Source organism: Nicotiana attenuata, unplaced genomic scaffold (assembly GCF_001879085.1).
Source record: "Nicotiana attenuata strain UT unplaced genomic scaffold, NIATTr2, whole genome shotgun sequence".
NCBI classification, from domain to species: domain Eukaryota; kingdom Viridiplantae; phylum Streptophyta; class Magnoliopsida; order Solanales; family Solanaceae; genus Nicotiana; species Nicotiana attenuata.
Genome location: NW_017670816.1, coordinates 10,571 through 29,057, shown reverse-complemented (window position 1 = coordinate 29,057; position 18,487 = coordinate 10,571). Strand labels below are relative to the sequence as shown.

Genomic DNA, 18,487 nt, shown 5'->3' with positions numbered 1-18,487 from the left:
TATAAGAATTAAATAATCGCATCAGCACATCCTTGTGTTTATAATATGGTCAATAGAAAAGGGGAAAAAGCCAGCAAATGCAGACTTTGTCAACGTTTTGGCCAATTTGCTAGAATAAGAGCCCTGAAAAAGTAAACTAACTCAGCTACCTCCACGATAATATGCCTATTAGTACACGTAGATATATCATGATTTAAACAAAAGTTCTTAAATTATTTGAAAATATGGTTTTGAACCTTAATTTTTATAGAGTTTTGAAGAATTAATTCTCTCTCACACACACATATATCTGTAGCTTTTTCTAAAAATAATGAGTTTATAGGTTCGCTTCCTTTGTTAGGGCACACGTAAAATTAAAATAAATTTCGGGAAAATGATACATTATAGCGGCTCTCAAAATAATAGCCGAAAAATGTATATTTTTTTGTATGTATATACGTTTTTGTATGTTATATACAAAAGATATACTACAAATTTTACACATTTTTGCAGCTACCGGATGTAAATAGTGTCTGTCGAGGGCTAAAAGTGATCTTTGCCCTAAAATTACACCTTCACAAGGTTATGGAGTTATCTCCTTTCTATGTACAGTCAAACCTCTCTATAACAACCTCGTGTTTTCCGGATATTTTTGGATGTTATAGCGAATTGTTGTTATAGAAAACATATATTATAATAGAACATGAGATTTGGTTCCAAAAAAATTTGGCTTTTATAGAGAAGTGCTATTATATAAGGATGTTGTTATAGAGAGGTGTGACTGTAATTTGGTTTAGGTGAAGGGTAATTTTGTCATTTCCTGCATTAATTACCACCCAGAAAAGAGCTTAAAATACCGGGAAAATCAACTACTCCCCTTTTGAAAGTGTCAGCAAGAAAACCATATACCAAATCCAAGAAAGAGAGCTTTTCAACTACAATGCTCAAAATAAGGCAAAACACAGCTTCTAATTTCAAACTCATTTCAGTTCCATCCAAATTAGAAAATGGCTGCCATTTCTTGGCTCTCAATGATTCTTTATCTCTTCATTCTTTTCATTCTTTCTATTATTCCAAAATCTTCTTGCCAATCATTGTCACCGCAAAATGTTGAAACTTTCTATCCCTTTCCTTTACCAAATCTTCTCCCTCCTCCTATTCCACCCGTTCAACGGCCACCACCATCTCCGCCTCCGCCTCTGCTTCCACCCCCTACACCGCCATTGGACACGCCTGCGCTGCCGCCTTCTGTGTTAGCACCAGATTCATCATCAAAGAAAGCTGTTGGAACAGCTATTGGTGTTACTGCTGCTAGCACTATTGTTTTATCTGCCCTTTTCTTCTTCTTTTTGGTTAGGTACTCGAGGCGTAGAAGAAAGCAACGAGAAGATGGCGCGAGTAGTGATCCACGGGGTACTGGTGCTACCCCTGTGGTTGCAAAAGATGAATTCTTGAAATTTGAAGGAAATCTTAAAGGGGTAATTGTAGATGAAAATGGATTGGATGTGCTTTATTGGAGGAAACTAGAAAGTGGAGAAGTTAAAGAAAGTTTCAAGAAAAAACAAGTCTTTGTTAATGCACTAAAAGATGAAGAAGAAGAGAAAAGAATGATTAGTAGAGGAGTTGGTGGTAGGAGGAAATCAGAGCATCCAATCCAAGAATTGCCTCTGCTTAGAGGCAAATCTTCAACATCTCAAAGTCCTTCTTGGCTTGAACTAGAAAATAAACAACCAAGACCTTCTGCTGGCATAGTTTTTAACCCTATGGAGAAACAAGACTCTTCTAGCCAACTCGAGTCACGAGCTCTGCCTCCAGCTCCTTCACCACCGCCACCACCACCACCATTGCCTGTGACAGCAATTCAAAAGGCTCGTAATCCTCCACCTCCACCGCCACCAGTGATAAGGAAAGGCCCTCCACTACCCCCACCACCTATTAATCCTAGTGGCTTGCCTTCATCATCAGGTGAAGGCACTTCTGGTAGTGGAAATGATAAAGTGAAACTGAAACCATTGCATTGGGATAAATTGAATGCTAATGTTGATCATTCAATGGTCTGGGACAAACTCGACCGTGGTTCCTTCAAGTAAAGATCTTTCAACTCTCCTATTTCCTACTAATTTCCTCAACAAGGTATGTTCCACTATCTAATTTGTACTGAGTCCTTGTTTACCTTTGTATGCAGGTTTGATGGAGATCTTATGGAGGCTTTATTTGGATCTGTTGCTACAAATAAGAAGTCCCCCGGAAGAGAAAGGAGATCATTGAGTCCAAGAGAAGAAATATCAGGTCCACCATCTCAGATATTCATTCTTGAAACCAGGAAATCCCAAAACATAGCGATTGTACTCAGGACCCTTGGTGTTACTCGCAAAGAGATCATCGATGCACTAATCGATGGACAAGGTCTAAGTGTTGAGACTCTAGAGAAACTGAGCAGAATAACCCCAACAAAAGAAGAAGAATCAGAAATTCTTGCATTTGAAGGAGACCCTACAAGGCTAGCTGATGCTGAATCTTTCCTCTTCCATATCCTCAAAGCTGCTCCATCCGCCTTTACTCGTTTCAATGCCATGCTTTTTAGAGCAAATTATGGCGCTGAAATTCTGCACCAGAAAGAGTACTTGCAGACACTGGAATTGGCTTGCAAGGAGCTTAAGACTCAAAGATTATTCTTGAAACTTTTGGAAGCCATTCTAAAGGCGGGGAATAGAATGAATGCTGGAACTTCTAGAGGAAATGCACAAGCATTTAAGCTTACTGCTCTCAAGAAGCTCTCTGATGTGAAAAGTATGGATGGTAAGACCACATTGCTTCACTTTGTTGTGCAAGAAGTAGTCAGGGCAGAGGGCAAACGTTGTGTGACTAATCGTAATCAGAGTTTGAGGCGTAGCAATAGCCAGAGTAGTGGGAGCAGTGCCATTCCAACCTCAAAGAATGCTACTGAAAATGATGAGACAGAAAAGGAGTATATGATGCTTGGTTTACCGGTGGTCGGCGGCCTAAGTTCTGAGTTCACTAATGTAAAGAAATCAGCTGCAATAGACTATGACTCGCTCTCTAAGACGTGCTCAATGTTAACAGCTCAGACATCAGAAATCAGGAGGCATTTAGCACAATGTGGCAGTGATAAAGGATTATTTGGAAAAGAGATGAAAAAGTTTCTGGATGCTGTAGATAAAGAAATAAAAGCAGTGAGAGAAGAACAAGATAGAGTGATGGAACTTGTAAAGAAAACAACAGATTATTATCAAGCAGGAGCTTCAGATGATAAAGGGTGGCAACCACTTCAACTATTTACCATAGTTAAAGATTTCTTAGAAATGGTTGATCAAGTTTGTGTAGAAATTACAAGAAACATGCAGAAAAAGAAACCCCTTGTAGCTGTTACAGGATCATCATCACCGGGAATGGCGAATAATAGGGCTGTTAGATTCCCAAAATTGCCTGCTAATTTCTTATCAGACATTTCAAAGAGCAGTTCTTCTTCTGATTCTAGTGATGATTCATGAATACCAGACAAAGAAAATCTGAAGGGATCAAGCTCTGTACATAGAGAGGAAACTATAATGTATTTGAAGTGTACACAGATTTGTTTCACTAATGATTTCAACTCTGAGATTCTTTTTCAAGTGTTTCATAATTATGTGAAATGAATTTCAATTTTTTTTCCTTATCCACAAATGTTCTTCTCCCAAGATTATCCAGCTGGAATTTTTTATGCAGATGGTGAAATTAAAAATATCTGAAGTAGAGGGGTGTGTTACTCTGTTGCCATTAAGTGCACCAAGTTACACCATAAACCTTCTAACAATCATTAATGTGTTTTTAAGGAAGTTGAACTACATCCACCTAATGAACAAGACTGTCAAATCCACACTTTCAATATGCAAATAGTTATATAGAATATTTAAGGCTTCCGTCATAAGTACAAAATTGTACTGTGTGTTAGAGTGTCCCACATTAGTTGAGCAAATGGGTTGTGATCTCCTTAAATGGTCTTGGATAATCCTCATCTCACGAGCTAACTTTTGCAGATTGAGTTACAGAGTTAGGTCCAAATTCATTTTCGTGATATGGTATCAGAGTCAAACCATCCCTATTCTTGGTTTACCCAATGTCAGCTACCATGGAATATCTCCATACACCAAATGTCCAGTCCTTGGGTGTGCAAGGGAGGGAGGTGTTTGAGTATCCACATCGGTTGAGGTTATGGGTTCTTGTCTCCTTATATGGTCTTGGACAACTCTCACCTCATGAGACATCTTTTGAAGTTGAGTTTGGCCAAGGTCCATTTTCTTAAATATGCATCTAAGAAGGTAATATTCAATGCACAGGCGATAAGCCGCTTTATCACACTTTTGTTCTTGCTTGAATAGAAAAGGTAAAAATTGTTCTACCACACTTCTGTTCTCGCTTGAATAGAAAAGCTAACAATGAATGCACAGACGAGAAATAATAGTTTGGATATTACGTATTTCTATAAAATCCTAATCATCAATATACAGAAACAGGAACTCCCACCTACGGAAACCTTTTTCATTCCAGAAATGTTTTATCAAGCTGGTTGTGTTCATCATATGTTAGGCAAGCATATTCTTGACTATTGTACAGACTTCCTTATGGTTTAGACCATTTGACATGGAAACCAAGGTCCAAGGGTATCTATTTGACCTCTTTACCACTAGCCAGACGACTCTTCTCTTCTTCGACCTGCTCAAGCAATACTTGCAATTCTGCTTCTGTTAAGCTCTCCAATCTTTTCTGTAAGTCAATAAAAGTTAAGGCTCAACTCCACAGAACAATCACAGAATAACTTGTGATTACTTAAAGGATGAGCATAAATATGAGAATGATGAAAATAATCCCCTTAAACTCTCAGGTGACATTGATTTTAAATTAATCAATACTCATATAAAAAGGTGGAAGACAACTATACAACCCCCTTATGCTGTTCCATTTTTCCCTAATATGATACAATCTAGTTGAGGACAATGTGAGCAGCTGAAGAATTACCAAGGGTTCTAGAATGAATTAATTTGGTTGAACATCAAATGCTACATTTTATAGGGATAGTTCAGATGTCTACTAGAAAGTTTTACACTAAACCTCCTTTAGAAAATACAAAAAATCACTGAACTTAAATTCACAACACAGAAAAAGATAACAGCTGCAAGACTAGTAAATTGATTTTAAAAATGGGAGACATAAGAAAATCAACTAAAATATATGGTTAAATTTGGTGTGACATTTGCTAACTAAGTAGAGCTTAGGAGCGTCCCCTGTAATGTTCAACCTTTGTGCGTCTGATGAATATGTTTCTTAAAACACTGTTCAGCAAATAGAAGACATGTCATACTTAAGATGTGAAACAGAAAGAATGCTAATCAAAGTTACTGTACCTCCATGACTTTGCTTTCATAGTCTCGTAATTGTTGAGCATATGTCATTTCCTTGTTTGAAACCCGGAAGATGTATGTTGATATCCATCCAACTGTTAGACCCAAAACCAGGACTAACTGAACTACATTTCCAGCTTGTAAAGGATCAAATCCCAAGAACTGCATAAGATGTTTGAATCAGAATTATTACAAACAAGAGAATATATTGAACAGGCACACGTCGTCCAACCCCCCCCCCCCGTCCTCTCCCCACCACACACACTACCCAACAGAAAAGAGTACGGAAAAAGAAATAGAAGTAATATGAGACAAAAGAAATAGATAGGCAGAAATCAGGTCCATCATTCATATACACCTTAGATAACATAAACTCTCACTTGGATAGGGAACACATCATATATCAGCAATAACAAGGGCAGTACCTATGTATTTATCACCCAAAGTAGCCTTTCACAAAGTGCAGAAGCATTTACGTTCAATCAAAAAAGATGAACCATATGTGTAAAAAGACATTGAAGATGTGTAAGAAAAATCGTAGTACCTCTAATCCACTCTTTAAGCCATACCCTAGAAGGGTAACTCCAACGCCAATCAATATAACATCCTTTCTTGTATAGCCAAATGGTGTCTGCATTAGCATCAAATCGTTGAAATGACCAAGAACAAGAAGGACACACTTCTAAATGATAATTCAAAATAGAGGACATTGCTAAATGATAATGATAGAAGTTTCTTCACCGTTGAAGAGGTAACAAAGAAAAACGTATGAATTTTCTCCGAGCTGATGATGCAAGAATCAGAACAGCAGATTCATATGCATAATACAGAAATGCAAAATTCAAACTCTAAACATGCCTTATTCTGGCCAAGAGCTTCATCGCTACTGTCACTCGGTTTTGAGCTGGCTCTGGTGATTATAAGTGGAACTTTCTTCAAGCCCGTGTTGTAGGATACATTCCTCAGGGAAGGGGAAATTCCTACTCTGAGATGTCTCTGGGAGTTAGTTATTTCTGCAAGTAGGAAAAAAGTATAACAAACAATTTCTTAATCAAACAATTGAGACTCGAACATCAAAGTTGAACAAACGGTTCCTCAACAAATCCATCAGATTCTCAATACTATTCAGAAATAAATATTTTACCACAAATATCTACGAAATGCAAGAAACGTGATAAGGAATTTGTTGAAAGCACTCACATTCTTGGGATAAAATCTTTTGCATAAATTTAAATCTTGATGTAAGCTTTTTATAGGTATATATAGCATCACCTACAACTATAATTTCATTGGATGAATTCACCAGCCTATTCTGAACCTGCTCTAATTTCATATAAACAAGCATAACAAATATGACACATCAGATTTGGGAGAAAAAAGAATCTCTCCTCCCATTCTTCATCGCAAAGATGTTACCTTGAAGCTGAAATCTTCCTTTTCACTTGATAAACCTTTTTCTTCAGTAAAGAAGCAATCTTATCATGAACATATAATACTTCTTAGTCCTTAAACAATAGCTGCCGATTCTACAAGATCACAAATGCTACTATGTAATATTTCCAAAGGCTTTTCTGCATATAAAGCAATTCAGATAGAAAATGGCCGAGCAAAAGCAACCAAACTTTATTTTGATCAATTAGCCCTTGTTAAATTTAACTCTGCCTATGTGAGTTTCCCAAATCATAGGAAGTGAGTTAGACAAAAAGAAAAGCAACTTGGACAAAAAAGGAGTGACTTGGATAAAAAGAAACGAAGTGGCTTAGACAAATCTTTTTAGTCGATAACCTCAGGCCAATCAATTGAATATTGATTTATATGGAACAAACCATATAAATAAGTGGAGTTGTGGTATGTTGACCACCAATATAAAAACAGAATCTTCTAAAAGTAAGAGAATTTATATAGTCGATCTCAACTAGTTTGGTATTGAGTCCTATTTGATTGATGGAGTGATCAGGAGCACACTTGAGTGTACTAGTTATAGGTTCATCACAACCCAGTAGCTTTTGCTCAAACCCTGTAGATATGTGAAGAAAATCAACTAAATAAGTACAAATAATAAATTTCGAACCTAAAAAAATCAAATGGGCTGCGGTGGAATTTTGAATTGAACCCATAAAGTTAAAATCCTAATTACACACATTTGTTTAATATATGAAAAAACCAAGATACAACACATACGCTCCAATGAAACCATTTTTTAAGTAAAGGGTGATTAGGAAAATGAGAATGACTCACCTGGTCTCATTCTTGGCTCCATCAAAGGAAAAGAAGAAATACCCATCGAAGAAGATGCTTTAGTTTTGCATAAAAGGCTGTTATACACACCAGCATACGCTGTTGAAGCCATTGTTTACCTCTTCTACTGGAGAGTGAACTGAAAAGTTCTCCTATGAAAAAAAGAAGAAAGAGGGAACCAATTAAGTTGTTTTTAGAACTAAGACTTGAGTGGCTCAAAGTGGAGCAGCCGAGCAACAGTTTTAACCGCTTGTTATCCTCTAATTAGTTTAAATATCTTTTGTTTTCTGGGTCCATGATCTGGGTCGGGTCACGGACTCTCGGGGTGGGTGGGTGCGGATAAACGGATCAGGTTTGGCAAATGAAATTTGGTAGTATGAGTTTCTATTCCGGAGTCAAATAAGATCCATATAGCAGTACTGCTACTAGTTAAGGATTTTTCACTCTTAATATTTCTTGTAAAGTAGTGTAATAGTTTTTCCCTTCTTTTTTCTTCCACTTGTTCATTGTAGTGGTCAAAATTAGCACGTACCTGCCCCAAGACTGGCTAATCTCAGACTAATCGTATGGTATTATATAAAAATCTAATGTTCGAATCTTTTTAAGTGTCACATTACACGATTATGGGTGAAAATATTTTCGTGAAAGATAAGTGTTTTTTTTTATTTATTTTCTGGTGTTTGTTTAGGTAGCAGAAAATATTTTAAAAAACTATATAATTTAGGCAAACACTATATGAGACGAAATCAAAGGCGGATCCAGAATTTCAAGATGATAGGTGCACTAGTGGATCTAAAATTAAATTTGACGGGTTTATTGAGTCTTTTACCATGAACCTACTACACTTTTGAAATTGTAGGTTCCAAATTATATTCTTTTTGAAATTTTAGTGATTTTTCACATATATATCAATTCTCAGTGTCGAAAATAAGACCGTCCAAAGTGGGATTTGAACTGCCAATTTTACTTGTAGAGGTGCACCCAATAATTATTGAATAGGAGTCTTTAAGCATGGGAGCACGCACATATATTTAAGTAATTTCATTGTTATACATGGTTTAAGGAGAGGAGCATGGGTTCACGTGAACTCATACCCCTTAACTTAAATACGCTCCTAGACAAAATAGGTAAGGACGAGGGAGGATGGTAGGTCGAGGTCTAGGGACCGGAGTGGCGGTGGAAATGTTGGAGGTGGGAGTAAGGAATAGGTGGGAAGGTCGAGAAAGAGTTTTGGAAAATATTTTCTCTCCTTTCGAGGGAAGTCATTTTTCGCTAATTGGAGGAAAATAAGTTCATGAAAAAAATATTTTTCAAAATATTTAAACCAACCAAACATGAAAAAATTAAAAATCAGACCAAACACACTCATAGTGATTGACATTTGAGATGTTTTATCAGTATTAGCTTTTCTCCTCCCTACAAAAGTTAGCTATGAAATGTTTGAGTATGACAGTAACGAGAAAAATTAAGCTGGAAAAATTTCTTTATGGAAGTTCTCTTTTAGAACCAAATTCACTTGAGATAAGAGATACTACTACTTAGAAAACAGTGACTTCAAATGATTTGCAACTTCACACCACTCTGAGATGTTCCTTTCTTTCTTTGCAATGATTGCGCCAATCAAGACAACTGTAAGAGGCAATCCATAACAATATTATGCAACTTGTAGTCAACGCCCGGATAATTATGTCACATGAACTTGTTAACATAATTCCGTGTCCATTTCCACCAATTGGAAAACACAATCTCAACTCATCCCGTACCTCGACTTCCATATATCATCTAAGACAATGAGATATCTTTTGCCTATCAAACATTTGCACCAACATATCAGCTATATCATCACTGGGATGCACATGGTGCTTAACACCTGTGACTTGCCCAGAGATGTCAATCAATAGCTCTCTCAGATTATATGTTTACCATGCTCGAATATCAAAGCAAGAAACAATAGAAGAACCTTTGAATATCTTTTCGGCCAAAGTTGTCTTCCCTAGACCAGGCATGCCAACAATAGAGATAATATCCAAATTCACTGTTCCTCTAGTTAGTAGATGAATTGCTTCTCAGCATCATCCTCAAAGCCCACAGGTTTCTCTTCAGTTATTTGAATACATTGTCTAGAAGTTGGAGCATTCTCATTGATGTTAACGTCCTCCATCCTAATAAGCTTTGATCTATTTTCTGATTGTTCAGGTGGAAATGCTTGATGCCAGAGAGCAGTGTGCCTAACATGAATAAGAGAAATGACATGGTCAATCTCCAGTAAGAATTAAAAGCCAAAACTTGTGGAGGAAGAAGTAAAGATCAGAAAAAAAAAAAAAAAAAAAAAACAAGCTGCAAACAAAGGAAATGCTCCAGTTAGACTTTATACAAAGATTAGGATTTCTAAATTCTCTGACAGAGAGTTGCAGATTGCCTGTTATAGCAAAAATAAGCCTCTTGGATTCTTTTATTTAAATGTTCTTTATTTCTTTTATTCTCAGTCCAGTTCATGAAAAGCTAATCAAAAGGGAAGAAGGATTGGGATTTCTTTGACTTCTAGGAAAAATTAAAGAAAACAGAACTCAAGGTACAAGTACAATAAAAAAGCAGTTCAATAGAAATGTAAGTCATAGAGGTACTACTCCTGTCCTAATAGGCTTGACTTTTTCTTATTCTTTCTGTAAGAAAAGGTTTACATTTTTCTTTTAGTTGTAAGAATCCAATTACACAAGATTGAGACATCACACAAAAGTGTAGTTCTTGATCTTCTTATCCACATCAAAATACTCAAAAGTAGGATTATCAACATTCTCAGTCCCTTAAAAGAATCTATATCCCCAATTTCTAGCATCAAGAATTATTTATTATCTCAATACATAATTTGCAAACTGGGCTATTTCTTTTCCACACAAAGCTTAAAGATTTCCAGCCTGACAACATAAATATGAGGACGAGGTGAGCGCTGCTTGAGATCCAGTGACAAGACTGTCTTTTGTCCAAGAGAGTAGCATCACTAACAGAAAATCTGTCCGTCCAAAAAATAACAGCTTTGACATTGGCGACTTCATATTTAGCTCTAAAAATTCAATTCCAGAAGCACAATTATCATCAGTCCAGTTAACACAGAAGAAACCAGGTTGTTACTTCTAATGTTGGATTACCCAAGCTGCTGCCCCAGTCTTTGGTAAAATAGAATTCATCCGACTCATGAATCAATGAATTAACCATTCAAAAAAGGAGTATTCTCTTATCCGTCCTCTTTGACAATGTCTATTATTGCAAACCAAGTTTCTCTTCCTTCATGGTGGGTTGAATCTGTAGGGCCAAGACTTAATTAGAAGGCGGATACTTCAATAAAAATCCCTGGCTTTAGCTACATTCTGGTGAAGCAGTTTGGAAAGTAGTATTACCTTCCCTGTTATAGGTGCAAATAGATTAGCCAAGTTACTTTTAATTCGCCTCAGTAGAAATCTGATTGATGCTTTGAACCACCAACCACTTGAACAAACATGGTAAGCCAGATTTTACGGTCATTGCCGTCTCCAAGAAACTCTAAAAGTGATTGCAATGAAGATGGCAGAAGTCTATGAGGCGCCTGCTCTTAAGATAACTCTGTCACAATATATTGAAGAGCTCCAAGAATCTCTCCGTCTCAAGAATAAGAGCTAAATATTAGGAGTACGTAAATAGTATGCCTATCGCATAACGTTAGGCGCCTCATAACATAACTCAGTCACAATATATTGAAGTGCTATAAGAACTTCGCTGCGGAATAAGAGCTGAAAACATTAGGACTTCATAAACAGTATGCCTCTCACATAACTTTCTAAGCAGTTACAATAGACTAACCTTTCCACCAACGGCAAGGAAGAAATATGGTACAAAATTAGAAGTTACAGATGAAAAAATCAAAAGGCTATAGAAGTTAAGGCCAGATGCAAAGACAAGACGATTGACTAGTTTATCAGAGAGAGAGAGAGAGAGAGAGAGAGAGAGAGAGAGAGAGAAGAAGAAGAAGAAGAAGAAGAAGACAGAACTAATTACTGAAGATAAGAAAGAACACTAGGTTATTTCTGCCCATTTCTACAAGCCGTGATGGATAAAGTTACCTGGTACTTGTTGCCGATGGGAGGTAGCACGTATCTCGTGGAATTAGTCGAGGTGCATGTAAGTTGGCCCGGACACTACGATTATCAAAAAAAAGTGAGAAGAATAAGGGACAAGCGAACCTTGCGATCATGCGATGTTATCAGTAGAGCCCATGCCTGTGTTCGTGGTGTTTCTTCATGAAACAAGTTTCTGCCCACTCTCAGGATAGAGTTACCTGGTACCTGTTGCTGGTGGGAGATAGCAGGTATCTCGTGGAACTAGTCGAGGTGCATGTAAGCTGGTCCGGACACCACGTTTATCAAACAGAATAAGAAGAATAAGGCACAAGCGAACTTGGCAATCATCCGATCTTATCAGTTGAGCCCATGCCTGTGTTCGTGGTGTTTCTTCGTGAAATAAGCTTCTGCCCCACTCTATTCACTATGCTCAATTCTTTGAATGCCAACACTTAAACTGCAGACATAAATGCTCCAAAAATCAATAGGGGTTTAATAGCTTTGTCTTCTTATTAGTCACAGGCTCATAGCAAGGAATGCTGCAAATTCTCAGCAGGATACTGCACATGACATTTTCCTTCAAATGATTTAAAATCCAAAATAGACAGCTCGGTCCAAATTCTTCGTGTAACCAAAATTTATAATTTGAGAAATCACTATGAGGAAGTTGAGCCCATCCTGCTATAAGCGGGTTCCTTCCTTATATTATTCGTTTCCATCAACACTCTGATTTCATTTGCATCATCCCACCTTCCAGCATCGGCATACATGTTATATAGCAAACAATAAGGGCCTGAACTCTCCGGTTCCAGGCGCATTAGCGCTTCAGCTGCTATTCGCGCAAATTCAACATTGTTGTGCACCCTACAAGCACCTAATACTGCACCCCAGACAGCCTTATCTGGTTCCATTGGCATAGTGTTAATCACTTTCATGGCCTCCTCAAGTTGTCCGTCGCGGCTAACAATATCTACAAGGGAGGCAAAATGCTCAACCTCAGGTTTGATGCCAAATTCATAGTCCATTGATTTAAAATATAACCGACCTTGTTCCACTAAACCAGCATGAGCACACGCATTCAGAACTGAAATGAACGTGATGCGAGTTGGCCTCACTTTAAGGCGCTTCATTAATTCAAAAAGCTCTAGGGCTTCAAATGCAAAACCATGAGATGCATATCCTCCAACCATTGCATTCCATGAGATTACGTCTTTTTGAAATATCATATTATCAAAAATTTTCCTTGCTTCATGTATTGCACCACATCTTGCGTACATAGTTATTAGGGAATTGTTTAAAGGTATATCTGGTATAACAGTCTTTGACACTAACTGATGAATCTGCATACCCAGAAACAAAGCCACAGTTTCAGCACAAACACTTAGAAGTGAGGAGAGTGTGTGTCTGTCTGATTTCTCTCCTGCCTGTTGCATCTCCATGAAAAGCTTTATTGCTCCTTTGTAGTCTGCATTTCTTTCATACCCAGAGATCATGGAATTCCAAGAAACCCGATTCTTCTGGGGCATCCTTTCAAAATAATCACGGGCCAATTCCAACTTCCCCGTCTGTGCATATCCAGAGACTATTGAATTCCATGATAGTACATCAGGATTCCGCATTTTAGAGAACAGGTTTGATGCTTCATCCATATTTGAGGCATGAACATAGCCACTAACCATTGTGTTCCATGAAAATGTATCCCTCTCGGTCATCTGGTCAAAAAGCTCTCTTGCAGAAACCATATCTCCTGCTTTGATATAAGCCATGATCATGGAATTCCATGATACCACATTTCTCTCAAATCTCTTCTTTCTGCTAATTCCTTGACCACTACTATAAGAAGGAACTTTATCAAAAAGGCGTCTAGCATCACCAACCCTTCCTTTCTGACCATATCCAGCAATCAAAGTGTTATAAGCATGAATCAAATCTTCTTTCCCATCATTGCTTTCTCCAAATTCATAAAGAACATTTTCAGCCTCATCCAATTCCTCATTCTGGATCAAACCCGATACAAGTGCACCAAGAGAAGCTGAATCCCTCTCCGGCATTCTCTTGAAATATTCAACAGCAGTTTTCACATCCCCGTTACGCAAAAGTCCAGAAATAACCGCATTCCAGGACACAACATTGTTATCAGGCATACAGTTAAAAAGCTTCAGTGCTTCATTCATTTTTCCAGCTTTAGCATACCCACTAATCATCGTGTTCCAGGAAACGAAGTCTCTGCCAGGCATTTCATCGAACAATTTTCTACCTTCCTCCAAATGTCGGCAGGACAGATAACCAGAAATCATTAAATTCCAGGAGACAACATCTCTCTGCGGCATTTTATCGAACAGGTATCTTGCTTTTACAATCTCACGCTGTTGCACGTACCCACTAATCATTGAGTTCCACGTAACCGTATTTCGATGCGTTAACATACCGAATAATCTTCTGGCATCCTCTACTCGACCATTTCGAATTAAATTCGTGATGTTCTTGTTCACTCGACGTATGTCTGGAGGAGCATCGGAAATCTTGGTCGAACGACAACGTATTAGTTGACCAGAAACATTTGGTGTAATGAGATGGCTTAGCTGCCTTTTTACTACAGACCTCCTTAAGCTGCTTATATTCCGGCACCAAATTGCCATCGCCGAGACTTTTGATGCAGACAAGTTAAAAGGTTTTAGGCTATATCAGTTGTATTTGAGTCCTTATTAGATAATAAAATGTAATTTGTTACCAAATTCATTGATCTGTTTTGGTAAGCATTGTCTTCAATCCTCTCATAAAGAAGAAGAATACCTAGTGTTCAAAAATAAAGTGGGAAGTTGAACATTTTAACCAACGTCAAATTTTAAATTTGGTTGTAGAGATCATAATCTAATCTATACTATATTAAAAGTTGGTTAGTTTGCAATGTGGTTAAGTCAAGTGACAAGCTAAGAAGAAGAAGTCACTTAGCACTTTTATATAATCAATTTGTGGATTCTATTTGTATAACATTAATAAAGTAATTAATTGATATTCTTTTGTATCTAATTAATAATTAGATTTTTTTGAAAGGATTGTTCCATATCTATACACTATTGGAAACTTTATTACCCTCTCTACTCACATTTTAATTTAATTACATCATATATACAAATTTACCAATTATATACACTTTAGGAATTAAAGAGTATCCCTTTATATTAGGAATCAATTATTTCCATATCTATATGCGCTCTCTCTCTCCGTCTCTCTCTTGTGCTCTCTCTCTCTACGTTTCTCTCTATCTCTCAATCCCTAATTCCAGTAATGTAGAGCAAAGGAAAAGAGAGCAGCAATTCCATCAGTGACAACCATTAAAAAACTTTGAAGCTTTGAATTAGAATTTGGATTTTCAAAAAATATTATTTGTTTGAATTGGGTGTTGCAAACAATTGGGAATTCTCTCTACGTCTCTCTCTATCTCTCAATCCTTAATTCCACTAACGTAAAGCAAAGGAAAAGAGAACAGCAATTCCACTACTGACGGCCATTAAAAAGCTTTGAAGCTTTGATTTCGAATTTGGGTTTTCAAAAACCATTATTTGTTTGGATCGGGTGTTGTTGCAAACAATTGGGAATATTGTTTGGAGTTTATATCTTAATTTTGAGAGTGTTTTGGTGAAGATTAGACTTGATTTTAGCTGAATTTCAGATTGAAACTCGAAGAAGAAGAAGAAGAAGAAGAAGAAGAAGAAGAAGACATGACATACATTATACTTACGAAATTGTAGTAAAGTTGTAATAAAATTGTGGAAATATATATATATATATATATATATATATATATATATATATATATATAGAGAGAGAGAGAGAGAGAGAGAGAGAGAGAGAGTATGAAAGTTGAACAATATTGTATAAAAATTGTATTTAAGTTGTATAATATTGTTGATATATATAATTGGGTAGAAATAATGTACGAAAGTTATAGATAAGTTGTATAATATATAATTAGTTGTATGAAATTTATTTTTACTATGTATAAACCAAATACAAAATATACAAAAGACATATTGTATAAAATTTGTATAAAAATTGTATTGTAGTTGTATGATATTGTAGTTGTATATAACTTAGTAGAAATAATGTATGAAAGTTGTAGATAAGTGTATATTGTATATTTAGTTGTATGAATTTTATTTTTAGTATGTATGAAAGTTGTTGATAAGTTATAAATAAGTTGTATATTATATAATTAGTTGTATAAAATAAGTTGTACTCCTTCATAGCTTTCCAGGTATGGAAACTAATTTATGTAGCCCTAGCCATTAAACAAAAACAATTATTTCGTTTTTCAGTTCAAGTAGATGTTGCCGTTGTTCCATTTATATGATGTAGTTTGTTTCTCTTTAAGAGATCGTGGGACTAGTTTGACTAATTATATTTATGATGGTAGACAAGAAACCAAGTTGGTTTCCGATATTTTCGTATAAAGTGGGTTCCTGAAAATTTGTCAGAAAGCAGAAACTTGAGTCTTTTGTGATAAAATTTAATTTGTTGAAACGTTAATAGCATTACTGAGAATACGATGATTGAAGGTAAGGCTGTTTGGTGGGCCGGTCTGGGACCGGGACCGGACCGGGCCCGCGGTCCTAACGGGCTAAACGGTCCCGGCGGGCCGGTCCTGGTGGGCCGGTCCCTAAATGGGTAGGAAGCCCGTGACGGGCCGGTCGCGTACACGAGGCCCACGAGGCCGGGGCCGCTAAGCCCGGGACCGGCAGGCGGTCCTGGGCCGGTTCAACCGGGCCTAACGGGCTCCAACGGCTATTTTTTTAAAAATTTTTTTTTTTTTTTTAAAAAAAAATAGCCAACGGTTAGATTTTAAAATCTAGCCGTTAGCCTTTAATTTTCAACCGTTTGGAACTTTAAAAAATAGCCATTTGGCCCCCAAACTTTATATAATTATACTTTTCCCCAATTCTCAACTATAAATACCCCCTCATTCTTTCATTTTTACTCACCAATTCATCAATCTATCTCAATCTCTCTCAATCTATATCTAATTTCTCTTCTATAATTGCTTATTTTATTATTGCAATTTCGTGAAAAATTGTGAAGTTGGTGAATTGAAGTTTTCAAGTCTTCAAGTCTTCAACGATTTTCAATTTTCAAGAAGTTGTTCGGCAATTCGGTAAACTTGTTCCAACTCTTAACTTTTAAGAATATATTTTTGTGTGTTTAGTTTGCATAATTGTAATTAATATGGCATTTTCTTTGAAAAAAATGTTTGGTGGTAAGGGAAAAGCTAAAATTGGTGAAAGTAGTCTCCAACCTACTACCCTTCCCCCGGCTCCCCGACCCAGACCTATTACCCGTCCTGCTGCTCCTATTATTCTTGATAGTGATAACCCTTGTTTTCAAATTTCCGATAGTGAATTTTGCCATAATGTTGCACAAGGTGAACAATTAAATGAAGAAGTTATGAATGCTCTTTATCCTAATCAAACTATCTTAGAAAATGATGAGGAAAATGAGGATGTAGATGAAACCCAACCGAATTTAGATGATACACCTACTAGTCCTGTTAATAACCCAACTGATGCCCCGCCCGACCCACCTGTAGAAACCCCTACTTTTAATAGACAACCTTCTAAACGCCTAGAAACATCAATAGTTTGGAATTTTTTTACTCAAGTAAGAGAACAAAATAAGGCTAAGTGTAAAACTTGTGGGAAATTGCTGGCGCATAAATATACTGGAGACCGTAGCGGTACGGGTAGTTTGGCTAGGCACATACAAACACACCCTAGAGATAAAGTTAAATATTTACAAATGAAAGCGCAGCAAGAGGGGACAAGTGTAGATACTGCGGTTAACCCTAGTACAGGTTCAAATCTAGTTCAACCAGGAATTAACACTGTGACCGGTGGTATTTTATATTACGATCCTAATAAAGATCGTGAAGATTAGCAAAGATGGTTACTGTTATGTGCTTACCATATACTTTTCCTTCTAACCCTAATTTTGTGCATTATATTAGAAAAGTTTTTAATCCTACTTATAAAGGTTGGCCTCGCGCAACAGTTAAGCGCGATATTTATAAATATAAACATGAATATGAACAATATTAGCGGTATTTATTTACTCATATAACTAATCGGATTTCTATTACTACTGATATTGGTAGAAGTAATAATGACTGTGATTATCTAACTGTTACAAGTCATTGGATAGACGAGGAGTGGATAATGCAAAAACGCATTATTGCGTATAGAATAATTAATTCACGTCACACAGGTAAGTTTATTGCTAACACCGTTGCAGATATTTGTAGATATTTTTGCATTAGAGATAAAATAATGGCAATTTCTATGGATAATGCTTCTAGTAACACTAGTGCTATAGGCATACTTACAACAACACTAAATCCTGCATTTAGTAATTGTTTCCATGTGAGATGTATTTGTCATATTTACCATTTAATCGTCGGTGATGGTATGAGAATTTTAAATTTAGAAACTGAAAAGGTTAGAATGGCTCTTAATTGGCCTTTTTATTCAAACCGTAGAAGTAGACTTAGAGAGTATTTTAAAAAATGTGATGAATTTGGCCTTAGAGAAAGAAAGGTTCCTAAACCTTGTCCAACTAGATGGAATTATATGTACGAAAGTTTAGTAGTTGCATATGAATATAGAAACCCAATTAATGCAACGTTTAATGCTCGTGTTGGTGGTGAGGATGATGATGAAATCCTTACAAATCAAGGACGAATGTTAAAATTCTTATAGATTTTTTAGAACATTTTCAAATTGCTACAAA

At 36.6% G+C, this 18,487-nt stretch overlaps 3 protein-coding genes across 5 annotated transcripts; 1 reads left to right on the top strand and 2 right to left on the bottom strand.

Annotated features, from left to right (window-relative positions):
- The first annotated feature begins 863 nt into the window (after positions 1–863).
- On the top strand, positions 864–3,611 carry LOC109243607 (formin-like protein 4). Its single transcript, XM_019410564.1, has 2 exons — positions 864–2,065; positions 2,165–3,611. The coding sequence occupies exons 1-2, from the start codon at positions 987–989 to the stop codon at positions 3,489–3,491; spliced, it is 2,406 nt and encodes an 801-aa protein (XP_019266109.1). The 5' UTR covers positions 864–986; the 3' UTR covers positions 3,492–3,611.
- Positions 3,612–4,422: 811 nt separating this feature from the next.
- LOC109243606 lies at positions 4,423–7,857 on the bottom strand. The gene is made up of 5 exons (XM_019410563.1): positions 7,617–7,857; positions 6,237–6,391; positions 5,923–6,009; positions 5,382–5,540; positions 4,423–4,743 (listed from the first exon to the last, which is right to left on the bottom strand). The coding sequence occupies exons 1-5, from the start codon at positions 7,726–7,728 to the stop codon at positions 4,645–4,647; spliced, it is 612 nt and encodes a 203-aa protein (XP_019266108.1). The 5' UTR covers positions 7,729–7,857; the 3' UTR covers positions 4,423–4,644.
- A 1,109-nt stretch (positions 7,858–8,966) lies between these two features.
- On the bottom strand, positions 8,967–14,594 carry LOC109243605 (pentatricopeptide repeat-containing protein At1g62260, mitochondrial). 3 transcript variants are annotated; one of them, XM_019410561.1, is made up of 3 exons: positions 11,012–14,594; positions 10,763–10,916; positions 8,967–9,844 (listed from the first exon to the last, which is right to left on the bottom strand). In XM_019410561.1, the coding sequence occupies exon 1, from the start codon at positions 14,344–14,346 to the stop codon at positions 12,364–12,366; it is 1,983 nt and encodes a 660-aa protein (XP_019266106.1). In that variant the 5' UTR covers positions 14,347–14,594; the 3' UTR covers positions 8,967–9,844; positions 10,763–10,916; positions 11,012–12,363. The 3 variants fall into 3 exon arrangements, with proteins under 3 accessions (XP_019266106.1, XP_019266105.1, XP_019266107.1); XM_019410560.1 differs by having other exon boundaries at positions 8,967–10,916; XM_019410562.1 differs by lacking the exon at positions 10,763–10,916 and having other exon boundaries at positions 11,711–14,594.
- Between the last annotated feature and the right edge of the window lie 3,893 nt (positions 14,595–18,487).

Excerpts from the sequence above, each read along its gene's own strand:
- LOC109243607 (XM_019410564.1), top strand. The coding sequence starts at position 987 with ATGGCTGCCATTTCTTGGCTCTCAATGATTCTTTATCTCTTCATTCTT. Across the intron at positions 2,066-2,164 it reads CTCGACCGTGGTTCCTTCAA|GTTTGATGGAGATCTTATGG; the intron begins GTAAAGATCTTT and ends CTTTGTATGCAG.
- LOC109243606 (XM_019410563.1), bottom strand. The coding sequence starts at position 7,728 with ATGGCTTCAACAGCGTATGCTGGTGTGTATAACAGCCTTTTATGCAAA. Across the intron at positions 6,010-6,236 it reads AAGCTCTTGGCCAGAATAAG|ACACCATTTGGCTATACAAG; the intron begins GCATGTTTAGAG and ends ATGCTAATGCAG. Across the intron at positions 4,744-5,381 it reads ATGAAAGCAAAGTCATGGAG|AAAAGATTGGAGAGCTTAAC; the intron begins GTACAGTAACTT and ends ATTGACTTACAG.
- LOC109243605 (XM_019410560.1), bottom strand. The coding sequence starts at position 14,346 with ATGGCAATTTGGTGCCGGAATATAAGCAGCTTAAGGAGGTCTGTAGTA.